Source organism: Daktulosphaira vitifoliae, unplaced genomic scaffold, assembly GCF_025091365.1.
Source record: "Daktulosphaira vitifoliae isolate Bord-2020 unplaced genomic scaffold, ASM2509136v1 Scaffold_5, whole genome shotgun sequence".
NCBI lineage: Eukaryota > Metazoa > Arthropoda > Insecta > Hemiptera > Phylloxeridae > Daktulosphaira > Daktulosphaira vitifoliae.
Window position 1 is genome coordinate 162428 of NW_026099576.1, and position 24259 is coordinate 186686.

The 24259-nt window shown below is 29.8% G+C and overlaps 2 protein-coding genes and 1 long non-coding RNA gene across 6 annotated transcripts in view; 1 reads left to right on the forward strand and 2 right to left on the reverse strand.

Moving 5' to 3' along the window:
- The window catches only part of LOC126908095 (uncharacterized), a 25218-nt gene extending 6506 nt beyond the window's left edge, over positions 1-18712 (forward strand). Inside the window, exons 1-4 of one of the 4 annotated variants that reach the window (XM_050689979.1) lie at positions 12917-13185; positions 13266-13825; positions 18084-18161; positions 18526-18712. In XM_050689979.1, the coding sequence (XP_050545936.1) occupies positions 13336-13825; positions 18084-18161; positions 18526-18614 (657 nt within the window). In that variant the 5' untranslated portion in view covers positions 12917-13185; positions 13266-13335 and the 3' untranslated portion in view covers positions 18615-18712. Of the gene's footprint in view, positions 1-12916; positions 13826-18083; positions 18162-18525 lie in introns of those variants that run through there. The other 3 variants (XM_050689977.1, XM_050689976.1, XM_050689978.1) reach the window with 3 other exon arrangements.
- LOC126908110 (uncharacterized) lies at positions 7-4098 on the reverse strand. Its single transcript, XR_007704711.1, has 3 exons — positions 3820-4098; positions 883-1105; positions 7-276 (listed from the first exon to the last, which is right to left on the reverse strand). It is a non-coding gene; the product is annotated as an uncharacterized LOC126908110 (long non-coding RNA).
- A 790-nt stretch (positions 18713-19502) lies between the features above and the next one.
- On the reverse strand, positions 19503-20861 carry LOC126908098 (uncharacterized). The gene is made up of 2 exons (XM_050689982.1): positions 20460-20861; positions 19503-20422 (listed from the first exon to the last, which is right to left on the reverse strand). Exons 1-2 carry the CDS (start codon positions 20773-20775, stop codon positions 19908-19910), a joined length of 831 nt encoding a protein of 276 aa, XP_050545939.1. The 5' UTR covers positions 20776-20861; the 3' UTR covers positions 19503-19907.
- Positions 20862-24259: the final 3398 nt, after the last annotated feature.

The window sequence follows — 24259 nt, forward strand, 5'->3', positions numbered from 1 at the left end:
ATTGTTGCGCTATTGACAATTTATGATAACCGGGTGAGGAATTCACTGCTGTCGAACTGTGTGATTGAAATAACTCGGAGAAAAGGAAATGTGAAGGATGCCTAGCTGTCAATAACAAACATACAGGAGAAACTAAAATAAGCGTGTTAATAAAAAGTAAGCACGTTAAAATTAAGTCAACAAATGGTTTTCTTACCTTGATCCAATGTAAGACGGGTTAAGATCCATACTGGGGAGCCAGTTGACACAATTTACGTCGCAATAATGTAGTCGACACTGTAAAAAGCAAACAAACCAAAAGACGAACACAGTTAATAATAATCTTTGTAAAATATCGAGGCACTTTCGTTGGCGTCGACGACGCGGTTTCCAACATGATCCTCAAGCGTCGAAAAGTTAGCAGTGTTAATGGCGACGGACGCGGGTGCGGATCGGTTCGTCGAGTTCGGTCGGGCGGCACGGGTGGCGTACATTATCGGCGTTGTCACTTTAACAACGGGAAGTAGACCCAATGTATTATTTGCGGCAGGTCGTCGCCGGCCGTGCGGCACTTGCAGGACTTTGAACCGTGTCGTATCGCACATGGTATTGGTCAGTCAAACAAAAATACTAATAGTAGGGCGACGGCTGATAAAGGTGGTATGAGTGACGGAGCCATATCACGATAAAAATTTGTTTATATATATATAATATTGATAACACGCACTCGTTTACGGGTACGATAACCAAAAATAAATTTATACAGGAATAGTATTGCCGAAGTGTGATGAGTGTGACGCGGGGTGGGGTGAATACGTTACGACAGTCTAGTCTAAAGGCCATAGACGACGGGATCGCGAGAATAATTACACGTGATGCGTGGAGAGTTACAAACATACTTACAGGTGAAACTAATATAAGCTTGTTAATATGTATAATTTTGCTTCATGACTTCACCGTAGGCATTGGATTAAATACCGATTTCTGTTTTCTGGTAGGTGGTTCGAATCTCGTCGCAGCGGTGTTCGTAATGCGTTTTTCGGGATAGGTGAGATTGGGGCGCTGTTCTTTGAAAGTGTGTTCCGTAACGTCGGTGCGGTCACAGATATCGTACCATCGTATTTTTCTAGAAATTTAATTTTTGATTTAATAACTTTTAGAGAATTTCATCTTGTTTTATCATGTATATTGTCTATTTTAAATCATCATAAAATGATGATTATTATGTGATTTTATATTGTTACCATGTAGTAATATGATTTTAATTTGTAATAAATGTCTAGAAAATTGATACATATTAAAATAATGTACAGTATAACAATACTTTCTTAAAAATTATAAAAACTGATCAAATTTAAAATGGTGAGTAACTCATAAACATGATATAGATATTTCTTACAATGAACTTGAGAAATTTTTACTTTTTTGCTATCAATCCATTAGGTTAACAATACTATGATAGTATCTCTGAGTTTTTATCAATTTATTTTAATCAGTTTTGGTAAACAATTACTGGTATATTTTTATAAATCAGTTTGCAATGCATCTAAGAACTTAATGGAAATCACAAAACCGAACAAGATTTGTTTTTTTAGATGTGTTTCACTAAATTTTAAGCAACACTAAATGTTTTGTATGAAGCAAAACCCCTTTGATTTTACTAACAGAAAACAATTTTTATGATTAAATAATTACTTATCATTTTACACTTACATTTAAAATGAAAAATTAAAATTAAAACCAATAGTTATTCAAAAAAATTAATACATTCTCTAAAACTGTTATCAATTATTAAGTAAGCACTCTTGCAAAAATTAACATTAAAATATAACGTAATTTATTTATAATTTTTTATCTATTGTAAAGAAAATATCAAGTTAAGCATGTTTTTGAAGTATTGATTTCAAAATAAAAATAAAACTATTGGTAGTAAAAAATGTAATAAAACTAGTTAGAATTCAAAAAATAATACTCAATATTCACATATGAACCATTAATAAAAAATAAAATAATATGAAAGAATGTCTTTTAAAATAGAAAATTTAGCTAAAATTATTGTGCAGTTTAGAAACGAAATTAATACAAATTAAGAAGAATGAACTAAATATATTTTTTTAATCAATGCTAATCATGTACAAATTTACCTAAAATTCACAAGATATAAAAAAATTATGATGACCGAATAAATTTAAAATAATAAATATTGTTGAGATAAGTGAATGGATAAGCTTAATTTTTTTATTTTTTAGTAATTAATAAAATTCTGTTCAATTTCTTTTTTTAATATATAAATTTTTCTTCTATAACATTTGTATTCAATTTTTCATTACTAATTTTGGAATTTTTATTAATAATACAATGTAAATATTGTTCTACACCATAAAAAAGTTTTCAACACAACTTTTTAATTTTAATTATTTTACAATTCAATTTTTATTTTCATTTACATTTATAAATGTTCAACCTCCAATAACTTTATTTAAATAAATAATAATTTATTTTAGATGTTAGGAGTTATAATTTAGTATTCTGAAGTATACTTCAATTTAATTTAAATTCATAGATTTTTTTCATATTTATAATGGATATTATTGTTTTAACATCCATTCTTTCTTTTAAGTTATTTGAAGAAATTAAAAAATGATACAACAAAACTGAATCATCAACATTTAANATTAAAAAATGATACAACAAAACTGAATCATCAACATTTAAAAAAATTTGATAATTCTCAAAAAAGAGAACTGGTTGTATTTTGTGAAGAACTAATAATTATCTTTTTTTAATAACTTTATGTTTTGTATTATCGATTAAGTTAAAAGTTGACTGATTAAATAAATTGTGAACTTTTCATATACATTTATTAAAATATTTTTTTATATTATATTGAAAAATTCATTAGTTTTAATTTCAATTTTATGAAATACCATTTCAAATTTGTAATTACAAATCATATTCAGTTAATTATATTTGAAAAAATTATACTAATTCAAAAATACAAGAAAATACATGGTTTATCTATTAATTTATATCTCTATAATGAAGACTTGTGAATAAATTTACACTTTTGTATTTATTGTAGGATAATATAACAAAATAAATGCACATTTTATTTAATTTATTTTTAAATACATTTTGATTTGTGACTTTTAAATCGCTTTGATCCTTAAATTATACTAATTTAAGATGAATGATAAAGATAAAAAACTTAATTAGTACTCAATAATGAATATTATGTACAAATTGTTAGCAAATATTAAATGAAATCAATTATTTAATTAATAAATTAGAGAACTGTTATGAAAAAAAATATAACTTTATGATGTTATACCTAACAACTGTAATATTAGAAAATATGAACAAGTTACTTTAACTCGAGTTAAAAATAATTATTAATTGATAATTGAAAAAAAAACACTTATAGGTATTTATAATAAAATTCGTTTTTTTCTTTAATTTAAAATATTACAAATAAATTAAGTAATCTAATTAAAAATTAGTTAATTAATTAAACTAATTTTTATTAAAACTATTTTTTGGCATGTTACAATTGAAATATAGTTAAACTAGAGGCAACTACTCAACAAGCTACAACGTCAGATTTTTATAAACTGCTCTGTTACTCAGTTAACTGATTCAACTTTAAATGAAGTGTATAAAGGACCTGTAACTCATCACTCTATAATGTCACCTACTATGGAATCAATTTTGGAGTCAATAGATTTACCTGATGAAGAGGCAATTCTGAAAACATAACATTTCATTATGTAAAAATTGTATTTTTGTAGTTTGGTTAAAACTTATAATACAAGAAATATAAAAGTTGTTTAATAAACTTACTATAAAATTGTTTCTGTTTAATTTTGTTAGTTAAGTAAACATCAAAAAATAATCAGTAAATTCAAATTTGGAGTTATGGAATAATCTGATGAAGTCGCAGTCTGAATACACTATTAATGAACATGGTTTGTAAAGTTGAGCATCCTAATTATGAGCCACCTACAGTTTTAATAGCAAACTTTGTTTGTGTATTGAATAATAATGTCATAATTATCACTGATAATTTTTGTGTAAACCTATAAACTACCATCTAAAATATGTTGGACAGCATTACGTACTTTAAACTATAACAATTGAACACGTTTCAACGGTCACAGATAAAAGTGATCCCTAGTTATGTACGTTAGATATCAATGATAAAACTCTAGTAGGAAATAGTCCGGACACATTATGACATGCATTGACTGATAATGCTTATTTTCTTCAAAAACCCCAATAAATTATCGCATATAAGAGAACTGAGAATTTTTTTATAAATTTGCAATTGATAATATCTATTAATATTAAATTCATAAAAATGATCATAGATAATCTGCCTTAAAATAGAACACCTCTTTACTCTTAATACGACTATTATTTAAAAATGATTAAACATTAAAAGTTATTTTCACCATAATTCTTTTTAAATTTGAATTATCTATTGACATGTGTAAGATAAATTAAGCGTTCTCTTATAAATTTCTTTAGTTGGGGTAGATTTTTACCCTTTTACATTATGATGAACTTTAATTTTAATCATAAAAGATGGGTTTAAATAATCAATTGGCCTTAAAAAAAAAATTATAAAAAAAATCAATAGCATTATTCTTACCGGCTAGTTGAAACGGCGGATGATAATGTTGAATATTGAAAGGATCAACTGAAATTAAATGCAAGTGGTTGACCAACGTGTACAATATGTTGTGAACTGTATTTTGATGTATCTCAGAAAATATATAGACCCAACGGCGATAAATTGAGCGCACAGGGTACGACAATCGCAAAGGTGATATTTTACTTTTACAACAAAACGAATACAAAACTGCTGACTCACAAGCGCCATAGAGCTTATAACAGAAGAAGCGTTAAGATGGCGGCGACAATGGTGACATAGAGAGAAAACCGACAACAACTCCATGTAACACAACGATAACATGAATAATCAAACACACATTTTCTTGACAGCAATTCGATCGATGTGTATCCAACAATATTAATATAATAGATATCATCTATACTGTGCCGCGACCCCAATGTACAACCGATTTGTTTCATAATAAATTAGCAGATAATTTGCAACTGATATCACCTTTATATAATTAAATTAATAAAAATGATCATAGCAAAATCTGCCTTAAAATAGAACACTTTTCTACCCTTAAAACGACGATTATTTAAATTGGTTAAACATAAAAAGTTACTTTCACCATAATTCTTTTTAAAATTGAATTATCTATTGACATGTGTAAGAAAAATTAGGTATTGCCTATTAAATTTCTTAAGTTAGGGTAGAATTTTACCCTTTTACATTAAAGTTGAACTATAATTTTAATCGTAAAAGATGGATTTAAATATTCAATTGGCCTTAAAAAAAAAATTATAAAAAAAATCAATAGCAGCTCTAAATAATCGGTCTTTCCAAATTTGTTGAACATACTGTATACAAGTAAAATGATGGTACAATACATTTATTATATGGGTTTTTATACAAAAAAAAATGTGCATTTGAGTTTTCATCATTAAAACTACCGTTTAAAATATATATAACATAATGCTTTACACTTATTAACTGGTTTATAAGAAATATTTATAGCAACTTTGTACATTTTTAACATTGATATTAATTTTGCTTCACTTTAAAATCAACAACAGTTTTTTTGACTAATAGATCGAATAAAAAATTATATATTGTGTTTTATAAATATATATATATATATATAAGTTTTAATTTCAAAAAGTAATTGTACTTTAATTAAATGGCTAATTTTTTAAAGCGCTATTATAGAAATTTAAAGAAGAGGCTTTGTTTCAAGAAAAAGAAAATAGGTAAATAGGGAATTGATTATATTTAATGACTGATTTGTTTACTAAAAATGATAGAAAACTTAAACATATTTAACTTCTTTTTATATTCATTTAGTCACTTCTGTAGATTGTGAAGCACAGACAATTACACATAACGTAGTTCCGCAGACACAGGAAAATAACGATAATGCTGCTCAGAGCTTAATATTGACTTTTGACATATATACTCAGACTCAAATTGAAGCTGAGTTAGTTGTATTTGGTACACAAACAGACAAATCAACATTAAAGGTCGAACATACGGAGAGCACTACTCAAACCTCTGAAATATCTTACGACGAGCAGTGTACACAGACCAAAATTAAGGCTAAGTTTATAGAAACACAAACTGATGAATCTTCATTCAATTCGCCCTTAAATGTTGAATATTCAGAAATCGCTTCACAGTGCTCTATAACACCACTTACTGTGGAATCACATTTTGAGTCACCTCTAGTTTTAACAGGTATTTCTAAGAAAATTCGTTTTTTTTTTTTAATTAAAAATTTTACTAACAAATTATTTAGACTTTCATAACTCATGTGTAAGTTTACTTATATGAATCATATAAAACTAATTTTATTAAAATTATTTTACATTATGTTATGATTCAAATATAGATAAACTAGATGAATATAAATTAACTCAATTATATAAACCAGCTACACGTGTTGAGAGATATACCCAGACAAATTCTGTATCTGAATTAAATGATTTAACTAAAAGTCTCCTGTATACAGAGACGGGTACTCAGTGTTTGTTATTGTCACCATCCAGGGATTCAATTTTGCAGAATATAGATTTACTGTACTTTGCATTTGGATTTACATAAAAAAATGAAGGAAGATAACTCTTTTAGAGTGCTGCCTTCTTCAATAGATTTTTTTTAAAAGAAATTGTTGAATGAGATTAAAAAGAAGTTTATAAAAAATAGAATGAATACTGACACGACTTACGTAGCAAAAATGTGGTCGACACTGGTTTGAGAGACCTGTGGGCCGTTTATTAAATGAGTGACAACAGATTATTTTAACAAAAATAAAACAAACCGAAAAGATAAACACATAATAATAATACACATAATTAACTCATAACAATAATAATCTTCGCATAATATCGCGGCACTTTCGATGGCGTCGACGACGCGATGTCCGGCGTAAACCTTGAACGGCAAAATGGTTAGCAGCGTTGTAAGCGACGGTGCGCGGGTGCGGTTCGGTTGGTCGACGTTGTCGCTTTCACGACGGGAGGAAGACTCCCTCACCATTTGCGGCGGGTCGTCGTCGGCCGTGCGGCATTTGCTGGACTTTGCACCGTAGCGTATAACACGCGGTGTTGATCAGTCAAATACTCATAGTAGGGCGACGGCTGATAAAGGTGGCACGAGTCGCGGGGCATCGTGTATAACGAAGCGACGCGGGCCGTGTCATATACCCCCCCGCCAAGCCGCCGGTCTACTTAATGACGGCCGGGAAGGCAATCGCGTATAGCAGTGAATGCCGCCAAACTCACGTTGTCTGTGGGTGATCTAAGGGGTGAGTGCGTGTAATCCATTTCCATGGGTTTCTCCGCTGGTCGCTGTTTCACCGCTGCTAATTTGGATGATGCTACCGGTACTGTATTGTTGCTGCTGCTGTGCTGTTGCTACCGTTTTTGTTATTGCCGCTACTGTGTTGTTGCTGCCGTTATTGTTGTTGCCGCTACTGTGTTGTTGCTGCTGTTATTGTTGTTGCCGCTACTTTGTTGTTAAAAACGATGTCTCCTCCATGTTTGATGCTAAGCGTGGTGGTGCTGTTCTCGGGCTGGCACTAGTAAAGTGAGTGATGTGTGTTCAATAAGCGTTGTGCGTCTCACCGTGTCAATAAAAACGTAGCGCAGTTTTTCACTATCTGTGATGATAGTTCGCGCGTGTGAGGGTCGCCTGCTATAACATCGGGTGGCGTGTGTCGAGTACTCGCTTTCCAATAAGCTGTAGTGCGTCGCGTCGCGCCCAAGTGAATTGTATCTGCAGCGTAGTCCCAGGAGACTTCCTGTTCTGTTAGAAAGTCGTGTCCCAGGAGTACGTCACAGTACAGATTCTCTAAGATAACAGCTGTGAACTTTACTTGTAGATCCGCAATTTTTGTTATAAAGGTAACTGTGCCGGCCGTGCTGTTGTGTGACCGTCAGCTAACCTAACTGGGGGTGTTTGTCCGTTGTGCACAATTCCAAATTTGTGAGCTGTTGCTCGAGTGGTATACGATTTTTGCGCTCGAGAGTCAAGTAAGGCCGTCACAAAGCCGTTGTCAAATTCCAGCTCCACAGCGGGAGTAGTAATTTTACGCGGGCGTGTTTGTGCGGCAATACTCAGGTGGTTAGCGGTTCGAACGGGGAGCGTTGAAACGGTTTGTTCGCCAGCAGTATTAATTGCCATAAGCGGGTAGGCCGTTCCTGCCGTATTCCCCTCCCCCACGGTGACCAACATATCGTTGGCCCGACTCGCGCTATAGTCGTTACCTATTACGTCTACGAACGTGTGACAAGTATTTTGAATAATCTTATGGTCCTCATTGTGGATGAGGGGTGTGGTGGTGGTGAGGTGTGGTGCTACAGCGTGCCCACTATAATGACAGTGGGGCTGTAGGGGTGTTGGTGAAGGTGGTGTGATAGAAGTGTGGTTGATAATAAGATTATTTAAAATAGTGTCATTTTGATCGAAGAAAGCGCATCCGTTTTTGTTACCGACGATGATTGACCGTGCGATTTGGTCGGCGCGCTGATTAGTTCAATATTGTTTTGAGCGGAATTGTGTTTGTTTGCAAAACTCGGGTGGTATATGACTTATGCGCTTGTGAGTCAAGTAACGCCGTCACAAAACCGTTGTAAAATTCAAGTTCCACAGCGGGAGTTGTCATTTTACGCGGGCGTGTTTGTTTGGCAAAACTCGGGTGGTTTACGGTTCGAACGGGGAGCGTCTGAACGGTTTGTCCGCCGGCGGTGTCAATCGCCATAAGCGGGTAGGCCGTCTCGGCTGGTATTCCCTCCCCCACGGTGACCAACATATCGTTGGCTCGACTCACGCTATAGTCGTATAACACGGGGACATTTGTTTTCTCGGCCGTATGATTGATTTTTTTAAAGACCTTGAGGACCGCATTGTGCCCCTCACTGTGGGTGGGGGGTGCGGTGAGTGAATTTAAAGGGGCTACAGCTTGTCCTNGGTGCGGTGAGTGAATTTAAAGGAGCTACAGCTTGTCCTGCGTTGTGGGCGAGGGGCTGTAGTCGAGGTTGAGGGCCCGGTGAATGGGCGAGGTGAAGTGGAAGGTCGTTAAAAATTTCGTCATTTTGGCCGAGAACTACGCNTTCATTTTGGCCCACAGCTACGCGCTCGATTTTGTTATCGGCGACGAACGAACAGGTTGTTCGCGCTGCGCGTTGTTAAATTGCAATTTAGATTTGAATGGGATTGTGGGTCAGCTTAACTGGTCGGTGCTTTTCCAGTCATAGTGTACGTTATTGACCGTATTTTAATCGAATTAACCAAAAATGAAAAGTACAAGTGGTAGTTTGTTTTTGTTATTCGGAAATACGATATCAACAATCGCGAGAATACGCGCTTTGCGTTCGCGTATGAACGTTAACAATGCTGGCCNAGTTCGCGTATTAACGTTAACAATGCTGGCCGTTTGTATTATTATTGTTATTGCTAAGATAGTGTACTGATAAAGCACTATGACAGTGAATTGTGCCTGGGAATGTGATTGCAATGATGGTAATCGTAATCTTTATGATCGTNGTGGTAATCATAATCTTTATGATCGTGATGACACAATTAATAATACAAACGGTTTTATGGGACCCGGTTGTCAAATGTAACGATCGCTGTGGTGTGATAACGTGTATGATCACCCTACCTGCCTAGCGGTTTTATCGAAACACTGAAATGGTTGTGTTCGCGGCNAAAACACTGATATGGTTGTGTTCGCGGCGTTGTGCGACTCAAGGTCGTCAGTGCGCGTTTATGTATAAATACAAAATCGCCAGAAATCCACTTTTACCGTGTTTAAAAATACACCGAAGGTGGAAATCTACTATTCGCGAGGTAGATAGTATCTAAATAACCGGGTGGGAAATCCACTGCTGTCACCAGTGAACTGTGTGATTGAAATAATTTGGAGAAAAGTGAATGTAAAGGAAACCTAGCTGTCTTATTTGAAAAATAAAAATTAAGTCAGCAACTGGTTTTCTTACCTTAATCCAATGCAAGACCGGTTGAGATCCTTACCGGGGAGCCAGTTGACACGACATACGTCTCAAAAATGTGGTCGACACTGGTTTTGAGGGTAGAGACCCGTGGGCCGTTTATTAAATGAGCGACAACACATTATTTTAATAAAAATAAAACAAACCGAAAAGATAAACACAGTAATAATAATCTTCGCATAATATCGCGGCACTTTCGCTGGCGTCGACGACGCGATGTTCGGCGTAATCCTTGGACGGCAAAATGGTTAGCAGCGTTGTAGGCGACGGTGCGCGGGTGCGGTTCGGTTGGTCGGCGTTGTCGCTTTCACAACGGGAAGAAGACTGCCGTATCATTTGCGGCGGGTCGTCGTCGGCCGTACGGCATTTGCTGGACTTTGCACCGTAGCGTATAACACGCGGTGTTGGTCAGTCAAATATTCATAGTAGGGCGATGGCTGATAAAGGTGGCACGAGTCGCGGGGCATCGTATATAACGAAGCGACGCGGACCGTGTCATCACTATCATAAGAAACGCTTCGATGCAAATCTGTAGATAGTGTTTAATTCTAAGAAATTGGTGGATAATTACAAAAGCAACGTCAACTTCTATTTCCTTAATTATACCCAGATTAGTAATTCTTGTAATTATATATTATATCATTTTTTAAATTATTTGTTTTCAAATTATTATTGATTTTGATTTTAAATATGTTAAAAGTTGTAATTTTTATCCTACTTTTTTCGACCTTTTAAGTGAAAGTTTATAATAAAAAAAAGATATGAATTTATTATCATAAATTTTAGCTCAACTTGCAAGTTTGAAATTGACATTATTAAATAGAAAAAAATGAAATTGTTAAGATTAATATGCAGCCAGGAAATTTTATAATTACTATTTTTAGTAAATTTATCAGAAAAGCTCTATTTTTTTTGTATTTTTATCGTAATATATCACTTAAATATGAGTCATAGTAATCATTTCTAATTAACTTTTGGTGTTTAAAAAGATTCTAATAACCAATAAAAAAAAGTTGTTAAAAAAAAATTTTTTTTTTCATTTTATAGTACATAAAATAAGCTTTAATTTGATATATGTTTGAAGGACACAGTGTTTCCGGATCATTTTCAAAAATTAAGTTGAAAAAGTTAGTTTTTGTAAAAAAGTTGCCATTTTCAAACAACCCCAGTGAGCAGGTTAAGTGTTAAATTTTCAAAAAAATAATATTAAATGAAAGGAAAGTATCTAACGTTTTAGTATAAAAAAAAATTATGTTGATTTGTTGATTTTTCAAAAAGTTATGGAAGTTTTAAGAAAAAAAAGTGAAAAAATTTCGAAAATTAGCAATTTTTAAATTTGTAATTTTTTTGGAGGTTTCCCCTATTTACGGGGAACGAGGAAATTTTTTCAATTTTAGATACGATTTGTGATCTTTTGACGTATTAGTGAAAGAAACCGGTCCAGTAAGAGCTAAGTAAAAGTGGCAACAGGCATAAAAAAAAAAACACATGGTAAAATTAATACTTTCTCAGCTTCGCATCAAAGCTAAAAAAACACATCATAGTAAAATTAATACCTTTTCAGCTTCGCATCAAAGCTAAAAAAACAATCAAATCAATTCATAAATTAATGAACAATAAAAAAAAATTAACACTTTATTCCTTAGGTCTTCTCTATTTTTAACTACTTTATTCCCTCTTACCTGTTGTCCTCTCGTATATACGAGATTGGACAATTCGCCTAAGTTTTGTTCAGGACACCTCTTAATATTTAACAAAAATTTTAGGCCGACTTTCAACTTGACGCAACCTTAATAGTGGCCTCTTACGACTGGCAAAGGGGTCGTGGAAGTATTCTTATATCCTATCCACTGGGAATAATCAATATTCTCTTTAGTCATTTTACTAATTTGATCGCACTTTATACATATACACATTACAACGTCTCGAGGGTCGAACCGTTGCCTCAGTGTTTTATTAAAGCAATTAATTAGTCATTATTCTTCAATAAAGGGGCTCTATATTTGCTTCTTTATATCTACTTGACTGTATTTTCTAAACCCTCGGATTCTACGATCCCAATAGAAATATAAATGTCATATCTTAAAAAACAAGCAGTGACCCAAAATGAAACGTGTGCTAATTTACCTCAAAAACCTATTTCTTTACTTTTATTTTGAGTTAATATAACTAACAAATGCAAATATTACTATTATAATATTTAAGAGTAAATGATGAGAAGTTTATCTTATTTAAAATTAAAAATAATAATTTAAAATAGTCAATATGTGTTTAGTATTTATAATACTAACATTGTTAACACAACACGTGCCCGCAAATTCTTAGTAATTTTTGTATCTTTTTGAATTAAATCTTTTTATATTTTTAGTTTTAAATAAATATTTTTAATTTTAAATAATATTAACCACAAGAGATCAATTTTTATTATAAATTTAACTTAATTTCTAATACCAAAATTATTAATGTCCAAAATTACATCAAAAAAGCTTAATTTACCATCATAAATTTTTTTGAAATTATATTTCATTTATTTTTTGATGAATGAAAGAAAATAAAGCTCATCATTGTAAAATTAAAATAAAAAACTATAAAAAATATTACTAAAATATGAAAGTTTGTCATTTCTATTGACAAAATCAAAGTAATTTATATATGTATTCTATTATATATGACCGAGAATTTAATAAATCATCTATTAATATAATTATTTACCTTGTGATGATCTAAAGGTAAAATAAATAATGAGACTTAAACATATAATAAACTTATGATATTGCTTTTTAAATTTTTGTTTTCTCAATTTATCGTTTTAGAAATTTTTTAGTTAAATTAATATTTCAGTGATTAAGAAAAATGTTACTTTTACAATTTATTTGTTTATGTTTATTTTTAATTTGTACTCTGGATTTTTCTGAAGCAATGACAAATTATAGTATGTATAAAGATACGGTAAACAACATTTTCTCATATAATGGATGGACAAATTTGAATGAAGTGGAAAAGGTTTATTTTTATAAAAAAAATTACTTCCTAAAATACGTCCTCGAAAAAAAAATCGTCTTCAATAATTTTGATCTTAAAGTACGTAGTGCTACTCTTATACTTGGATGTTCGTATGTTAAAGATTTGAAGATTTTTTATTTTATATGTGAATCTTTTAGTATTCATTGTAAAACGTTGAAAAGCCAGAAATATCCCAAAGAATTAGTTTATGACTGCACGAATAAGTTAATGAAATTAACAAATGAAATCAATTCATTATTTGGATTAATGCTAGGAGCGTTACAGGCTATAGACTCAATGCACAATTGCCCATCAAATGACAAAAATAAAAATATTTTATTATACTGTCATTTGTTTTCTACTTTACAAAGAAAACAAGACTCTTTAAATGAATGTCCTTTATCAATGGATAATTTAAAAAATATGTTAAATCGTTTGTTTAATTATTTTCATGGAAACCAGTCTTTAATTAATCGTAACAATAAACATTGTCATTATATTTCTTATAATTTGGATGCGACGTGGGAAGAATGGAGTTATGAATATGAAACGATAACTAACAAAGGCGAAACACTGTATTTATTTGATTACTTAAGTAAAAAGTTACATGATCAAATTAAGCACATATTGGTAAACAAATTTATCAAACTTGGTTTTCAAATTAATTTGTTGTCTCAAAATATGACTCCATCATTTCCAATACAATTATTATATTCAGGTATAATATATTTGATTTGCTAACAATGAATTTTAATAAATTTTGCATATTAGTTTTATTGTTAGAAATATATTTAGAATGTTTCCGCCTCAACGTACTCTCCTATTTTATATATTATGGTAACAAAAAAATGCTGCCACCCTTTAATTGCATAAAACATTTGCTGTTCGGAGCGTTAGTTAACCCACTACCTCCTAAATATGTCCTTGATTATTATTGTAGTATTATTCAAACTATTTTTATAATTTGAAAAATCTATTAAGTGTTTATATTTTATGTTTCATTGGTGTTGATTACTTAGAGTGGTTGTGTAATATTGTAGTTTAATATTTGGCATTATTGATTTAGTTGTTACTCTACAATTATCTTTTAATAAATTAAACAATCTGAAAAATTGAAACAAAATTTAAAATTAGTTGGAAATTAAGAAAATTATACGAATATTATTTATATTTGATTCCATTAAAATTAATAACTGACACGCAATTGATTCGGTAGTAATAATAATATAAAAAAAAGTAGTAGACACTTAAATTTGTGATTGACATATAGAACCGTTTATTTGAATAATTCCACAATATTATTTTTATGCTATAAAAAAAGAAACATTGAGCATATAGCAACGAAAATTGAAACTATATAATAAAGTAAGTTGGTGGTCACTATTGTTTATGCATCAAAGCGTTGATAGATCGGACGAATCAAAATGGTTTTTGTAGTAACACAAAGAATTATGAGTTTGGTACACCCACCCCTCTGTCAATCGGATCCTATGAGGGACCTGGTCTACTCACCTCTCGTAGAAGAAAACAAGAGGGAGTCCGCTACCAGCACATTGTCATTCCACCTAATTTTATAATTATTAGCTTCCATGCGAGTCTGAGAAGGTATTAATTTTACCATGATGATTTTTTTATGTCTGTTGCAACTTTTTCTCAGCTCTCACTGGACCGATTTCTTACAACAATACGTCAAAAGATCACAAATCGTATATAGTTGAAGTCATTACCCTTAAAAAATGAAAAATTTTCCCTCGTTCCCCGAAAATGGAGGAAATCTCCAAACAAATTACAATTTTCAAAATCCGATATTTTTTACTTTTTTTTCTTAAAACTACCATAAATTTTTCAAAAATCAACAAATTTTTATATTGAAATTTTAGATATTTCACTTTTATTTGATATCATTTTTTTGAAAACCTAACTCTTAACCTGCTCACAGGGAAGATTTAAAATAGCAACTTTTTTACAAAAACTAACTTTTTCAACTTAACTTTTGAAAATGTTCCGGAAATACTGCGTCCTTTAAACATATCTCTAATTAAAGGTTATGTTATGTACTATAAAATGAAGAAAACATTTTTCCCCCGACACCTTATCTTCTATGAGTACATTGCCACCGAAATTAAATAAAAAATGTAATATTTGCAAAAAAACTCAGCTCCTCCTTATTATTTATTTCCTGATTAGAATTTTTATGATTTATAAATATAAAACATGAATAAATAGTTATTATAGTAATTAAATTTAGTGTGATATTAATTAATATTTAATAAATTAATATTGTAATTTTTACAAAGATATTACAAAAAGTTATAAATTGTAGTGTACAGAGTGTTTTTTTTAATTTAAGCCAATCGATCTCACTTAAATAGATAATTATATTAATATATTGTTATAGTATTTTTAATTTTTCTTTTCGATTTATTAATTATTAAGTTTTTATTAAACTCATTCCTTATTATGTTGTCAACTTCTTTTTTTACATATCATACATATTTAACTACACTTTAATATATTAATTTGATTTATTACTTATTATACTTTGACATATTTAACCCAATGAAAAAAAATAAAGCAGTAGGACTAGATGAAGTGTTAGTAGAAATATGGAAAATATTAGGCGTGACTGGCATAAGGTGGTTAAAGGAACTTTTAGAATCTTGTTAGAAGCGAAAATTCCAAATGAATGGAAAAATATTATTGTGGTGCCGATATTTAAAGGTAAATGTGACATACAGGAGTGTGGAAATTATAGAGGCATAAAGCTTATGAGTCATAGTATGAAAATTCGGGAAAAGGTAATGGATAAGAGAATAAGAAATGAGACTTCGGTATATAAAAAACAGTTTGGATTTATGCCTGGTAAGTCAATAATGGAGTCAGTATTTTGTGTAAACCAACTGATAGAAAAGTTTAAGGAAAAGAAAAAAATGTTTTGTATGGTATTTATAAATTTGGAGAAAGCGTATGATAGAGTACCGAGAGAGGTTTTAAAGTGAGCATTAATGAGAAAGAGAGTCCCAAATAGGTATATTAATACAAATCAGTATTAATTTAAAGCAATTTTTTTTTGTTCTTAATTATTTTTTTAGATGTAAATACTTATTTTTTAATAATATTATTAATATTCAAACTTAGAAGTGATAGAAAAAGTGTAATTGCATTTTTAACTTTATAACGCTATAACTTTTTGAAAAATCTATGGATCATTATAATTTTTGTAAGAGAAATAATATATATATATTTCTTTCATTCGACATACATTTTTTTTTAAATCGGACCAGTTCCCTTTATGCAAGGACGGTTAAAACTTAAAAATGCAAATAGAAAGTAGAACTTTTTCAACTTAACTTTTGTAAGTGAAATACTGACACTTTTATATATAATCTTAGTATTAAAGCACATTTGAAAACATCACAAAAAGTTGTTTTAGAAAAGTATATTTTCGTTTCTGATGAAAGTTCTTTTTTAGTCCAGTGTATAAAACTTATAACTTTGTTATTAATAACAAACAATTTTTATTGAAAAGTATTGCATCAAACCTTTTAAATTTTTATATGCATTAAATGTAAAGATATATACAACTACTTTATAATTTTTATAATATCTCCGTAATAATTACAATATTAAATTATTGAATATCAATTTCATACTAAATTTAATTACTATAATTATTATTTATTCATATATTACACTTTTAAATCATAAAACTTGTAATCAGGATATAAATAAAGAAATAGCAGAACATGTAGCTTTTAGAATAATCCACCAATTTTTTTAAAATTAAACACTTTATAAAGATTTGCATCGAAGCGTTTTTTATGATAGTGATTTTAATCGCTGTAGATATCATTATACTTGATCTAACAATGTCACGTCACCACTGTGCCACGACCCCCGTGCTGGGTTTTTTATTTGTAGTAAATATATCAGTAAAGCTCAATATTTTTTTGCATTTTTATCGTAATAGATCACTTAAATATAAATCATATTAATAATTTCTAAGTGATATTTGGTGTTAAAAAATAATTTACAATTGAAATATTCAGAACTTAATTAATATCAATGATTTACTTAAACTAAAAAAACCAAACAATAAGTTGTTAAAAAAATCTACGCAATTGAGCGTATTATAAAATTTGATTATATTAAATTTATAAATTCAGATGAATCTAAAAATCATTTTTTTTTAGAAATTATTTATATAGTAACAAGTTAAATATTTAATAAATTACGAAAAATATCGCTTAATTTTTTAGTTGAAACCTAGTATCATATCAAACCTATTTCAACAATAAATACTTTAAAAACATTAGAAATTAATGATTTTAATTGCCTGAAAAACATGGGATAAATAACTTTTTAATTGATATATTGGAAATTTTTAAATTTTTTAGAGTAATATCTTTAATTAGATAAGAGTTGTGATCATTTGATGTATAGTTAAAAAAAGTTGGTCAAGTGAAACTGAGAAAATAAATGAGATCCCTAAAAAAAAAATACAATAGTAAAATAATTTTAATATAAATTAGAAATTTCTTCAAATGATGGGAGATTACACTTATGGGGTTCATGATATTCATTGAAAGTTATTAAATCTAAATGAGATATAAAATCAAATGAGTTAAAAATTTTTTTCTAACTCAAGAACATTTGTAAGGTATTTTAAAATAGAATAAAATACAAATTCGAGAATTTTAACACAAAAATGTTACATTTTTTAATGCGGTAGCCTTTTACGCCACGAAGACAATGTAAGTTCGACATTTTCTTTTTATAAGAAAAGTATATTATATAAAATTAAATTTAAGGTATATATAAAAATGTCAGTATTTCTAGATTAGTAAAATCATTAATTTTAATAAAATTTATATCTACTCAGTTTCACATTAGAGCTAAACCAATTATACAATTTTTGATCTCATAAGTAATTTTAACTTATATAATTTTGACTTATCATTGATTTGTAATAATAGCAATCATTAATGAAGAATTAGAAGTTGCATCAGAAAATCGTAGAAACACGCCAGTACTAATCGACTTTTTTGCGCAAGGTAAAATATTTTTTCATCAATTTAACATTACATATTTATATGCTAATACTATTACTAATAATGTAAATTTATTTATATGTAAAATTAAATTTTCAAGGGACAAATACCCACTAATATAGTGTAACAAATGATGTTAGCATATTATGAGCTTTAAATTTAATATTTTGCATTTAAATATTTTTGTCACAAATGTTATGTTATAATAATTTCATAATGAAATTGAAAAACGTGCTTGGAAATAACAACTCTTTAATAATTTTACAAAATAATTATTTTGAATATGTACATTTTTCATATGTATTGGTAATAATATATTTTGAATTTTCAGAAATATTTTAGTATAATATTTGTATTGTTTGTCTAGGATTGAATCCTGCTGAATCCTCATCACAAGGAATTTCAGAACCAATGGAAGTTGATAGTGAAACATCAACCCCGTTTAAATTTATATAAGTAAACATTACTCATTTATTCATTATATAAATTTAATAAGAAATATTATTGTTTTGTAATGAACTTTTAAGTTAAAAATTAAATTAAATTTTCTTTCATTTTTATGTTATTTATTAAAACATCTTGAAATACTTGCCTTCAAACCAGTCAAAAATTTNTTCATATTCATGTTATTTATTAATTGCCTTCAAACCAGTCAAACATTTTGAAAAACTAAAATAATAAAAATTAATAAATGTATGGAAAAAAAACTTTCTATTTTAAAGCTAACTGACAAGAAAAATTATGTACATTCATGGTAGCTTTATAAATGTTTTAGGGAGGATTTTGTAGCTTTTAATGTACATTCAATATATCCTACAAAATGAAGTAGACGGCCTTTGCAGAAAAATGTTTTAACTATATATCAATAAAGATTTATAATAAACTATAATTTTAATTTCATAACAGAAATTATAACTAACTAACAAGGTTAATTAAATAATTGTACTTCCAAAAGTGTATATTAGATTTTTTTTTAAGTGCACACCCAGAGAAAAACCTCGATCTATATAATAAATTCATTGTTCAATTTGATAAATATATCATAACTATTGAATCAATGATATATTTATCAATATGATATTTTTTTTTCTTGTCTTGAACAATAATTATTTATAAGAATAGTTATTTTGTTCGTATTAATAAAACATTATCATAAACCCTTGATAAAATTTCTCTTTCAATTTTGATTGAGGTTTTTCTTTGGGTGNCCTCTTTAGGATATGTTGAAGGAGAAACTTGTAGCGTTAATATTAAGTAAATATGTTCAGGGACGGCGCCAGAATTATTTTCCTTGGGGGCGGTAAAGGGCAAGCAATTTTTTTGAATGAGCGAACACAACACATCTATTGGTAAAAAAAAATGTAATGATTTATATATAATACACTAATTAATTTTGCATAACCTACTGCATATAATATAAAATTTTAACACACTAATAATGTTTAAAATGAAAATACAATCAATGAAAAATATAAGATTTTTTTAAACAAGCATTCTGCGATTGTGATGAGCAGCAGAAAATTTGACCACAATGAATTCCAAATCTAGGTTTTTGGAAATATTTTTCTCTATTGAAAGAACTGCTATATCTGATAATCTTGTGTTGATCATTTTACTTCTCATATAAGTTTTAATTTGTCGGAGACTAGAAAATGTTCTCTCAACACCGGCACTTGAAGGAGGTATGATAATTGCTATAGTACATAACAAATATAGTTCAGAAAAGACCAATTTGTAATTTTCAAGCAACTATATGAAATCAAGTATAGTATTAGTTTTAGTTTTTTTTTCTTTTTCTTTTTGATGTCTATCTATGAGTTTGGGTATTAACTTCAATTCAGATTCCAAGCTTTCAATATCCACTTCATAGTGTTTGGCAAAAGGTAATAATACTTGCAAGTCTAAAAAAGATTTATTTTGAGGATTTAAGGAACTAATACCAGATAATATTGGATTATTATCAGAAAATCTTCTTTGTAATTCATTGATCATTCGATCAATTACTGGAAAAAATATAATTGTCCTTGCATCATTCTTACTCATAATCTCCCTATTTTCAGAAATCGGTAGTTCTGTAATATATGATACAAATTTAGCAGGCAATTTACAAAAAATTCTTCTATATGTGTTTTCTTCTGGTAACGGGATGTTATTAATTTCAGCAAACAAAACAACTTTTTCCAAAAGCAAATCAAATAATTTATCAACTGTTCGGAATTGTTTAAGATAATCTATCAATGATTCGACCATTATACAACTTATACCTAAATCTGATTTGGGTAGTTGTAGANGCACTTGTACCTAAATCTGATTCGGGTAGTTGTAGATAATCAGAAACAATTTTTATTTGACTAAATGTATCACAAAAGAGGTGTAAACAAAATATAAATTCAAAATTAATATGAATCAAAATTGATTTTGCTTCCATACTTTTTTCGCATTTTGATTCAATGCTAATTTTATTTAGAAGTACTAGAATAACAGAAAATGTTTCTCTAACAGCAATACATGCAGATATCTGGCAAATCCACCTCGTGTCACATAACTTTTTAAGTTCAACTGTATTTTTTTTAGGAAATAATTCTTTCTGAATACTTAACCCGTCGTTGGTACACATGTGAGCGCGCCGCTCACACAGATAGCATTTCGAGCGTTATTCGTACAAATATTATTGAATTAATCTGGTACTATAAATACCTTCAAATAACATGTCTATAAATATTTTTAAAAATAAATGATTGCACTATTTGTCATTTCCTATCAGTTATCGTTAGACAAAGTCGACTGTACCGATTTAGTGAGCGTCGCGCTAACACTGTACTAACCGCGCAATATTTTTATCACCACCGTCACAGTCGATTACGTACACGTGTTTTTACTATTTTTTAATTTATCATGTCCAATAAAGTTATTTCGTGGTTAGAAGAGACCGAAGAAGTTTTTTTAGATGACTCAGACGATACCGATGCTGATCCTAGTTATGTAGATCCCGCCGAATTACGTGAAAATGAGTCTGATAGTGACATTTCTGAACCTACACCTAGTATAATTACTCAAAGATCAAATACTTCACAAACCTCTCGTTCAAGAAGTCATAGTCCTATAGCACAGAATTCTTACTACTTNTAGTGAAGTGTGAGCGTCACGCTCACAGTGTAACAATTATGTTACAAAATATATGTGTACCAACGACGGGTTAAGAAAGCCATATGTACTGCAGATCTGCTTATGAAGTTATACAATTGTTGAAGAAGTGATATAAATTTTTCAATTTCTGGTACGTTTTTACAAACATCCACAATCACTAAATTTAAGCGATGATTAAACAATGTGTATATAATGCTTTTGGAACTTCCTTTTGAAAAATTGCTTGCACACCATTTTGAGTACCACTCATTACGGAAGCACCATCGTAAGTTTGAGCTATACAATTTTGAATATTAATCCCACAAGCAGATAAAGTTATTTTAATAAATTCAAACAGCATTTAGTTCAGAACATGGCACATACCTCAAAAACCGTTCATTTACCGTGTTATTGTAGAAATAACGTACCATTACTGATAATTGTTCAGTTTTACTTAAATCTTTAGTTTCATCAGCCAAAATTGAAAAGTACTTAGATTTTTGCAACTCATTTGCAATTGATTCTATGACCATTTGACTCATAATACTAAATAATTCATTTTGTATACTGTGATGTGTATATTTTGCATTTTTAGGTAATTCATCGATTTTTTTTTTAACCTAGTATCTCTTTTAGCACAAAAATTTAAAAGTTCTAAGAAGTTGGGTTTATTTATGCTATCGCTACTTTCATTATCTCCACGTTGAGCAATGTTTTGACAGGCTGTAAAAAGTAAAATTTCCGCAACAGTTGCAATATAATAACAATTTTCTTTTATAACTGTTTCATTTTCTCTATTAATAAGAGTTAAAACAGATTTTCCAGTTTTTTCAGTCATTTCGTATCCTTCCCATTTAGTCATACATAATTTATGTGAAATTGATTTGTCATGCTGCTTTATACCACTATTTTTTTCCATAGCTTTTTTCCAATTTTTAAATCCTGAATCAGAAAACGGTGATCCAAAGGGATCAGTTGAAAAATATCGACAAGGAAAGCAATAATACGAATTTTCCAAAACACCGTATTCTAACCATGGGTACAATTTAAACCACTCGGAATGAAAATTTCTCCATTCTTTCCCAAATTTTGTTCGTTTTCAATACCGGCTGAGTAGGGTTATCAGAAACAACTTGTGTGATGTCACATGGCCCACTTCGAGGTAATAAACTTTTAGCGGCTACGGGATTTTCTTTCCGATGGGCAATTTTTACTAGATCACAGTCCGCAATATCGGAATCTGTTGACGATTCACCAGAAGTGCCTAAAAGCATATTGAAATTCAAAAATTTTGCCAAGTATTGAAGAATTTAAATCACTACTTAAATTTAACTTTTACGCCGATGAATTAATTTTATCAAGTTTACCTACACAACTGTGCTAGTAACCTGGTATACACATATTTTTGTTAACAATATATTTTAATATAGGTACTTATTTTTCATCAAATTATTATCTAGAAGATTTAACATTTAGATATTGAATAAAATTACAAAACACAAGAAGGATATAAAATAAAATAATTTAAGATATATCTATAGGGTATTTGATATTGTTACGTATAAGGGCCTTCATACCTATCTGAAAATTTATTACTCTTTACCGGAACTTTAACTAAGACTTTGTCTCCCGCTTTAAATGATTGAAAATTATTCGATGATAATAATTTTTGTTTAGTCTGTTCGGATTGTTTCTCTAATAATTGGGGTAATGTTTTTCTAATATGTTTGATTTTATTAATTTCATCGATTACGTTCCCATCGGAAGGGGAATTAGTGCAATATCAAACATGCTTTTAGGATTATAGCCGTGAACTAAATAAAATGGCGTATAATTTGTAACCGAATGTATTGAAGTATTATAGGCGTATACAACGTACGGTAAATAATCTACCCACTTATTGTTATCCTGAACGTAATGTGATATCATGTCTATAACTGTTTGATTTTGCCTCTCCACCTGACCTTGTGAAGTAGGCTTATACGGAATTCCGAATTTTTTGTCTACCCCAAAAGCGTCCATTAGGTCTAAAACTGTCTTTGACGTAAAATGAGTTCCATTATCTGACCTAATTATCCTAGCTGGACCAAATCTTAAGAATAAGTCTAAAAGAAATTTGTTGGTACTACGCGCATTGGCATTTGTAAATGGTTGAGCTACGCAAAATTTTGATAAACGATCAGTAGCTACTAAAATATACTTATAAGATCTCGACTTTGGAAGGGGACCAACATAGTCAATAATTATTTCACTCATAATCTCACACTTGTCTAAATCGTATCTCCCTACTTTCGGTGGCTTACTTTGTTTATATGGTTTCCTCTTTTGACACCTTTCACATGACAGAACATATGACTTTATATCTTTTCTCATTTTTGGCCAGTAATATTTACTCCTAATTTTGTTTAGTGTTTTTGAAAAACTGATATGCCCGCTTAATAAACTATCATGATTATCAATTATTACCTGTTTAATAAATTTTGAAGGTAAAGCAAGTGCGTATACAGGGATTTGTCTAATTTTTGTTTTGTAATATAATATATCATTATCTTAAAAGATAATGATAAAATAAATTTCGTAATTGTCGGCCTTATTTAAATAAAACGAATTTGATGAGATAGGGTTTTTAATAGCTCCTATAATGTTATGCAAGTACGCATCGTTTGCTTGTTCTACAGCAATATTAATAGGTTGAACAAGATTTATTTTAAAAATATCATTTTTAATATTCGAATTTAAATTATTAATTAGTTCACTTGAACTGGGATAACGCGATAGATGATCCGCGGCCCTATTAAAAATACCTTTTTTATATTTTACTTCAAAATCAATAGTGGGTAAACGCGAAATGAATAGCTAAAACCTCGAGTTTCATTGCGGAATAATTGGACTCGGCAGGCGTTAACTTTTTAGACGCGTAAGAAATTGGATGAGTTTCGTTGTTATCGTCACGTTGTTGAAGTATAACACCTAGA

Excerpts from the sequence above, each read along its gene's own strand:
- LOC126908098 (XM_050689982.1), bottom strand. The coding sequence starts at position 20,775 with ATGTGTACCAACGACGGGTTAAGTATTCAGAAAGAATTATTTCCTAAA.